General features: G+C 60.2%; 1 protein-coding gene across 1 annotated transcript; it reads right to left on the reverse strand.

The window, feature by feature from the left end:
• Positions 1-1,925: 1,925 nt before the first annotated feature.
• Positions 1,926-7,709, reverse strand: NPTX1 (neuronal pentraxin 1). Its single transcript, XM_053570650.1, has 5 exons — positions 7,115-7,709; positions 6,627-6,834; positions 4,394-4,638; positions 3,042-3,221; positions 1,926-2,459 (listed from the first exon to the last, which is right to left on the reverse strand). Exons 1-5 carry the CDS (start codon positions 7,556-7,558, stop codon positions 2,238-2,240), a joined length of 1,299 nt encoding a protein of 432 aa, XP_053426625.1. The 5' UTR covers positions 7,559-7,709; the 3' UTR covers positions 1,926-2,237.
• Between the last annotated feature and the right edge of the window lie 380 nt (positions 7,710-8,089).

The following is an 8,089-nucleotide window of genomic DNA, read 5'->3' on the forward strand; positions in this document are numbered from 1 at the left end:
GGAGTCGGTGCTAGGCCTGGTCCTGGGAGGCGACTCCAAGCTCTCTTGCTCTCTCTCCCACCTTCGGGAATTCATTAGACTTGTTCTCAACCTACACGTTAAAAATGCTTCTTGGTGGTTTAGGGGTGGGGAGGGAGAGAGGGAAACCGACCTCTTCTCGGCCTCCTCTCACACCCTCGGCTTGCTTACCCCGCCATGTCTGGGAGCTACACGGGTGGTCATGGGACACACAACACAGGACTGGTAGTCCATGCAGGAAGGGAGCACACACCGGACCCAGGGAGCAAAGGACATGCACACAGAGAAGATCCCTGCAGACCCGAGGATGCCACAGCCTGGCGGGCACTGATGAAGCACAGTTATTTAAGAAAAGCCACTATTGGACAACAGCAGGCAGCGTGGCCTGACCGGTGCCCTCCTCAGGGGGGTGGAGGGCCTGCGGAAGGGCGACCAGGGCAGTACAGACGCCCACAGACACCGACACTGACACACAGACGCACTAAGTTTCCGACACAACACGGACCTGTTAGTTTAAGGGGACAGGTGGCCCTGGAAGGAACAGAAGACGTAAACACCTGCTCCTCCTGAAATGTCTGCGGCTGCAGATGAGCCAGGCAGTGCAGTAGAATTTCTAGAAAGACTCGTCAGCCTTTTGCTAATTAGATTCCTGGAGACAGAGTCCAGGGTGCCCTCAGGGCATACGACCACCAGATGGTACAACAGAGCAGGGAGTGCGCCCTACCGGGGCGTGCCCCTCTGAGTGGTCTCCCTCTCCCTCAACACACACACATACACACACACACACACACACACGCACGCACACATGCTTGCCCACAAACACACACATTTTCCTCCCCTCCTCGGAAGGACTAGGACATGTTCATGTTGCTTTATCATAGGGAACAAAAACATCAAAGTTTCAGGACACTGGACATGTCTTAGTGTCACTGCCTGGTCACAGGTTGGGGTCTGCTATGGCACTTGAGCCCTGTGAGATGGGGGAGTAGGTTTCAGGCCCCCCACCCTGGCCAGGCCTGGCTCCATGTGAGAGGTCTTGAGAACCCCTGCCTCTCAGAGGGGTCTGAGCCAGCTCCCCTGGTCCTGGGTGTGCTGGGGGGATATGGCTGTCAAAGTCCCACCAAGAGGACCTTCCTACCGACTGGCTGGACTCAAGCCTCAGTGGCCCTATGTGCCTGGGTCTTAATCAGACTGTGGGTTCCCTTGTCTAAAAGGTCCCCTCTTGAACACTGTATTGCAATGCCAGAGGTGAAAGGGGAGAGTCATGGGGCCCTAGCTTCCTGGTTGTGAGTGGGACACCCCTCTCTCAGGGCCACCTGGGCTGACACAGTGCAGCAACTGGAGGCTGGAATGGAGGGATGGGTCCCAGCCCTGCGGGATACAAGGAAGTGGGAAGACCACAGGCAGAGCCAGCTGGGCTGGGTGTGCAGGCTGCCCTCAATGCAAAGAGCAGGGATGCCGGCTGGGCCCTGGGTGAGGGCAGCACGGGCCCACCTCAGCCACCTGCCCACTATGGAAAAGCATGTGGTGCTCTCCCCAGGCAGTCAGCCTTCAATCTTCAGAGAGAATCTGCTCCTAACACCAAATAAAAATTCTCCATGGAGAGGCCCCCCTGACCCTTAACAAACCAGTAAAAGACATTTATTATATCAATATAGAGATATGTCGCTCTGAAAAAGGTCTGCAAATGAAGACAAATTTGTGTGCTGGAGAAATCACACCAGCCCCAAGGCACGCGGGCAGCTAATAGAGTTGGCATATACAGATTTTTGACCCATCATGAGATCTCTCAAAGCCACAAAGAAAGAAGGACTTGAAATCCTTTTTTCTAAGAGAAAAAGCCTCCCCCCAGCCGCCCCCACACACACGCACGCAGACACACAAACACACACACACACACACACACCCTCTCACCTACTTCTGCATTGTTCAACATGCCACTGCCACCTGCTTTAGCTCTTTAACTGTGAATGGGGCACACCTGAGAGACAGTCCAGGGCTCCTAGAGAGAGTGGGACGTCCTCAGGGACAGATGGGATCCAGGGCTGCTTCACGTGCACGAGGAGGACAAAACCAGGCTGTGTGCGTGTGCGTGTGCGTGTGCAGGGGCGACGGCCTTGGCTCATTCCTGGGGGAAGGGAGAGAGGAAGAGACAGACAGGTCATCACCGCACAAGCAGGGGAGGCAGGCGAGGGGGGCTCAGCCCCGGCCTGAAGCCATCAGTTGATCTGACGACAGGCCTCGAATGTCCACTTGGTGGCACCGCCGTAGATCTCGATGTGGGACTCGGCCCAGGCGATAACGTTGCCAGAGAGGGCCTTGGTGCTGCAGGTGGCCAGGTTGTACACCTCTCCTGGGGTCAGCTTGCGGTCCCAGATGTTGAAGTGGGCCAGCTCACCCACAAATGCTTGAGTGGCATCAAACCCACCACCCAGAGTGTCCTTCAGAGAAAAGCAGAAGATGAGGGTGAAGGAGGCCATTGGGGTGACCTGGGGACCCTGCCTCCCTAGTCGGGGGAGTCTGGGTATCTCACTTCAGTAACTATTCCTCCCCTGAAGATGCCTGGGAGAAAGGATGGTGCTGACCACCTCTGCCCGGGAACCTTCTCCTGGGGCACTTGGACTCTGCCTCTCCTGTAGCTGGTCTCCTGGCCAGTGGACATAGGGTCCCACTCTTTGCCAGTGGCACCTGTCCAACAGGGGAAGACAGCCTGGAGGGCCTGGATTCGCTATCCCCCTTCTCCCTCCCAGTTGCTCAATGGGAGACAAATCACTTCCCAGGCACTAAATTATTCATGGTTGAAAGCAGAGTTGGCCTTCCCATGCCAAAGAAAGTGCAGCTGCAGTTACTGAGAGCACAGAAACCAAAGTCTGCTCTCGCTTGATATACTGCACGAGCCCACCCAGAGCAGGGATGTTGCCCAAACTGCTGCATAACCTGCCCCCTGGGCTACTGCTCAGAAAATGACATCCCCCCTTTCTGGAGCCTTCTCCAGGCCTAGGCCCCGTACGGCCAGCCAGTACCTGCTCCTGGCCCAGCACCAGCACACCCTGGGGTTTGATGGGGTGATAGGGTGCCAGGTTCTCCCCACTGCCGCCCTGGGTGCCATCCTGGTAGGCCTCCCAGACGCCATCCCGTGTGGTCCAGGTGACACAGATGTGGTGCCACTTTCCGTCATTGATCACAAAGGGCAGCTTGGCCACCTGGGAAGGGAACAAACCACAGGGGGTCACGGGGAACGGGGTGCGACTCAGAATGGGTGATCTTCGCTGGCTCAGCTGGCATTCTTCCTATCTCTACTTTTGAAAGAAATCTCCAAAACCATTATCGAATTCTCATAGCACCTGCCCTCCAGCCCTGTCCACAGGTAGGCTGCAGAGTCACTCAGGAAATGTAATGCTTTGCCAACGGGGACCATGAAGGGTGAGGGAGGATCTGGGCACATGGCCACCTCACTCCTGTGCCCTCCTGCCTCTGTGGTAGTTCACAAAGCAAGTGATCCCCAGGCCTGAGTCTATCCCTGCCTTCCAGGTTCTGGGCCACACCTGCAGGCTCCTTGCCAGCCTGGCCTCTCTCTTTCCACACCCTGTCTCCAGTTAATAGACCCTCTGGCTCTGCAACAAGGCAGTCCTCTGCAGAGGCTCTGAGAGATGCCACAGGGGAGATGGCCTCACCCTGGAATTTCACTCCCCTCTCCCATTCTAGGCAGGAAGGAAGGAGCAGCAAGAGAGTGCGGAAAAGAACCCTCATATATCCTTTTCACTCAGGGAAATGGGACCCAGAAAGGCACAACATGGTGTCGGGAACATGGCTGTAGCCACTTATGACCACTGCTGGCACAGAGACAAGGGGGTTTGAAAGCTGGCAGTTGAGTCTGCCGCTAACAGGGGCCAAGATGGGGAAGAGTTCATTAAAGGGGAAGGGCTTCCCTGTCTGGCCCTCTCCCTAGGGGTCACCTGGCCTCCTCTTGACAGGAGGCTAGCTAAGTGCAATAGATTTGGACTTGGAAAAAACCTCTAGGGGCACCTTTGCCACCAAGAGCAGCTCTGAGCCCCCCCACCCATGGAGGAGCAGAGCCAGCTCCAAGGCCAGCTGGCGGAGGAGGAGGAGTTGGGATCACACCAGTGGGATGGGCTGGATTGGCCCCAGGGATCATTCCATCTCCAGCTCCCACCTGGGGAAGCTAGTCTAGGAAGGTTCCAGTTCTCCCTGGTCTTTGCGCACCTGGCACCATGCACCCCCTCAGTCCTGCCTGGCAAACACTCCTCTTGGGGCCCAGCAGCACCTGAGGCCTCCATAGCCCTGCCCAGCACACCTGAGGGCCCTGTGTGCCTCACGCTGCTGGCCCGAGAGCCTAGGCGTGGTGGGGCCCTACCTTGTCGTTGATGAGGATCTCCATGGGGTTGCTGCCCCACTCAATCAGGACTAGCTCATTGGCCTGGCCAGGCACAGCGTAGGAGAAGGGTGTGCCCACCCCTGGCGCCGCACTGGACTTGAGCCACATGCACACGGTGAAGGCGTACATCTCCGGCAGGCTCTTCTTCACCTTGGCGTACATGTAGTTGGTCCGCAGTGGGAACGTGAGCTGGAACTTGTCTCCAGGGCGGTTGTCTTTCTGACCTGCAGAGGGTAGAACACATCCTGACGTCTGCACCTTGACAAAGTGCTTATCAGTGTTGCCCGTGAAGCAGACCAGGCAGGCTCTGGTCTCCATTCTGTGGATACAGAGAGGGCGGCTCCTGGAGGTCAAGCGCTTTGCCCCAGGGCACAGGGCCCAGTTGCTGAAAGAGCTGACCCAAGGTCTCTGTACTCCATGCCTGGCTGGCCCTGGGCACGTAGCGGTGGTATGTGGTGCATAGCAAGCTGTGGGCATCTGCCCTGGGCTGCGGGTGGGTGTGAGGAGGGGGTGGGCACTCCACCGAGTCAGGGCAACTAGAAGGTGTGGCCACGGAGGGAGGAGCAATGAGGCTAGGTCCCCTCAGAAGAGCCCCCGCAGGGACTGGCCTGATTTCAGGACAGTGACAGAACTCAGAACCTCTCATCCTGGCCTCTTCTCTCAGACCCTCACCCAGCAAACCCTCCTTGAGGGTGGGACATGCTGAACTCCCATCACTCATCTGACTCCTGAGGACTCATGCTGTTTCCAGAATCTCATTCACCCCTCAGGAGGGACAGTCACCGGCTCCGGGCTCAGAGAATCTGCCAGGGACTCTGCTTGGAGCCCTGGGGAGAGGGCCGGATGGCAGGAAGCAGGGGTAGGATGCTTGGAGCGGGGCCCCCCAAGGTGACTGCTTTAAAGATGAGGCCTCAGTCCCCCGTGAGCTTCCTGACAACTCAGGCCCTAGCCAGGTGGCCTGCCCCTCATCCAGCCACCAGCTTCCCCCCTGGGGCCAATGTCACCAGTGAATATTCCCTCCTACCCATACAACATGGTGGCAATCCCTGGGCATGATGTGACAGACTCCAGGGAAAATGCTCCAGTTCAGCACGGGTACCAGTAGTGCCAGGCCCAGAGCCCAGGCACACACACACCCCTGCTACATTCTGGGGTGTTTACCTGTGGTCCTGCCAGAGAGCTCAGGAAGAAACCAGTTCCCCAGGCCAAGAATTATTTCTAGAAGGCGCCCTGCTGGGCCAGCAACCCTCCCCCTCTAAGCCAAATGTCTGGTGAGCAGGGAGCAGAGCAAGGCTGGCCCTCAGTGCAGCACCCCTGAGGTTCAGGCCTGTGAAGAGGGGCAGCCCTTGGACTCTCTCAGGGTGTTTTTCATCCCCTCATCTCCCCTCCCTCTTTCTCCCTCCCTCCTGAGGTCCCTCCTTCCCCTGATCTGTTTTTCAGTTACATAATGCGCCTTAAGATGGCACTGTTTAAATCTGTCCGTTGCGGTTGGAGTGGGGGTCACGTGGCCCTGCCCCTGCACGGGGTGCCCCCTGCCCCTTTTACAACCTTGTTTGATTTCTGGGACTTCTAGTCAGGGCAGCTAGAGCTCATCCATGTGCCCAGGGTGAGAGCCTTGTCCAGCCAGAATTGGCAACTGAGGAACAGGGAGGGGGGTAGGCAGGCAGAAAGACGCCCCCCTTGGGTTGCTCAGAAGAGAGAACCTCAGGGAGGGGGCTCAGGGCAGGGGCTGGGGGACCCCGGAGATTTTAAGAAGATACCAGGGGCACTAAGGAGGTGGCTGAAAACGTGCTCAGCAGCCCAATTGGTGCCCAGAACCAGAGGACCCAGCCCCAGCCCACACCCAGCTGTCTGTTGGGAACCGGGACCAGCCAAAGAGAGGCTTTCTCAACCAGGAAGGGTTTGGGCCAACGACAGATACTGTGCAAAGTTACTGAAGATTAAACAAATCACACTTGAAAAATACAGCCCGTGTGTTAAGTGTGTCTTGATGCTCAGCCCTTGCAATTCCTTCCTCCTCTCTTCCTCCCCTTCCTGGAGAAGTCCTGAGCCCAGGGTGCCAGCCTTGCAGGAACACTAGCTAGCAGCCCTGACCCTGGGGAGAAGTGGGGGCGGGGGCTGCAAGGGTGCAAGGGAGCTGGGGCTTGCACAGGGGGAGCCAGGGTCCTGCAGCCAGCCTGCCTGGCAGGCAGCAGCTCCCCGCGCCCGTTACCTTTCTCCAGCTCGCTGATGCGCTGGTGCAGCGAGGTCAGGGCGCTCTCGATCCTGACCCGCTCCTCCGTGTCGTTCTTGGGGCCTCCTTTGCCCTCCTCCAGAGTGTTGACCCGAGACAGCACCTGCCTCTCCAGGTCATCGATCTTGCTCTGCAGCAGATCCTTGAGGCTGTTGGTCTGACTGGAGGAATTGAGGCGGCTGTACTGCTGCGGGGTGCAAGGGCGGGGGGAAAACCACAACGTTATACGAAGAGCGGGACCGTGCGGGAGGCCCATGGCGCGGTCCCCTCGGGGCGACTGCGGGGGCGGTCTGGTGGGGGGAGCTCGGGCCAGTGGCCGCCAGGGGGGCTCGGCGGGCTCCGGGAGACGCGGGACGGGCGTCAGCACGCTGCCGAGGGGGGTGTCGGGCTGCCCGGCCAGGTCGAGAGTGGGGTGGGGGAGGGCAGAGGGGCGCGAGAGCCGTGGGGGAACCGCGGCGCGCGCGGACCTCGAGGTTCTCCAGGCGGGTTTTGAGCGATTGCAAAGTTTGCCCGAGTTGGCTGAGCGTCTCGGAAGCCGGTGTCCGGGACAGGTCGCCCATCGTGTTCTTGCCCGAGCCGGGCTGCTTGCGGCCGCCTCCCGCCCTGGCCTCGCCCGCGCCGGTGTCCAGCGTGCTCTGGCTCTCGCAGCGGCCCAGCTTGGTGGTCAGCTCGCGGATGGTCTCCTTCTGGCTCAGGATGGTCTCCTTCTGCTGCAGCACGGTCTCGCGGAGCTGCAGCACGTTGCTTCGGAGCTCCTCCGCGCCGCCGGTGGCCACGGACGCGGTGCACATGTCGGCGTCCACGGGCACCGAGGTGCAGATGAAGCGCGTCGGCCCAAAATCCTGGGCCCCGCTGCCCAGGAGGCAGAGGGCGAGCAGCGCACAGGTGCGCGCGGCGCGGCCGGCCTGCATGGCTGCGGGCCCCGGGCGCTCCGGGCCCGGCTCGGCTCGGCTCGGCTGGGGCTCGGCTCCGGCTGGGACCAGGCTCCGGCTGTCGCTAGGCGGGCGGCCGCGCTCCGGGCGCCGCGCTGCGCGGTCCACACGGCCGTGCTGTCAGGCCCCCACTGCCGCCTGCGCTGCGGAGCCCGCGCCTTTTATGCAGCCGCGGGAGGGGCCTCGCGCCGCCGACGTCATAGGGGGAGGAATCCCGGTTTAATTGTCTGCGGCTAGCCGTGGCGCGGCGGGGGTCGCACCGGCGCGCGACAGGCCAGCCCCTCCTCCCCATCCCCGCCGGCCCGCCCCCGCCTTGGCCAGCGCGTCTTCCCGGAAGGCTCCGGAGACCCGCAGGAAGGAGGTCGGGCCAGGCGCTGGACACGAGGATGGGCCCGGGCTGTCCCCAGATCTCCGACGTGGTTCTGGGCGGGTGGGACACCACGGGCCGGGGAAGCAGACTTCGGTTTGGCTTGCCCGGCCGCGCCAACCACCCTTGGTGACCCAAATCGT

The sequence above is a fragment of the Nycticebus coucang genome, chromosome 18, assembly GCF_027406575.1.
Source record: "Nycticebus coucang isolate mNycCou1 chromosome 18, mNycCou1.pri, whole genome shotgun sequence".
NCBI lineage: Eukaryota > Metazoa > Chordata > Mammalia > Primates > Lorisidae > Nycticebus > Nycticebus coucang.

Coding starts and splice junctions, on each gene's coding strand:
- NPTX1 (XM_053570650.1), bottom strand. CDS start 7,558: ATGCAGGCCGGCCGCGCCGCGCGCACCTGTGCGCTGCTCGCCCTCTGC. Junction 6,835..7,114: donor CCCGCCTGGAGAACCTCGAG/GTCCGCGCGCGC, acceptor TGCACCCCGCAG/CAGTACAGCCGCCTCAATTC. Junction 3,222..4,393: donor AGATCCTCATCAACGACAAG/GTAGGGCCCCAC, acceptor TTCCCTTCCCAG/GTGGCCAAGCTGCCCTTTGT.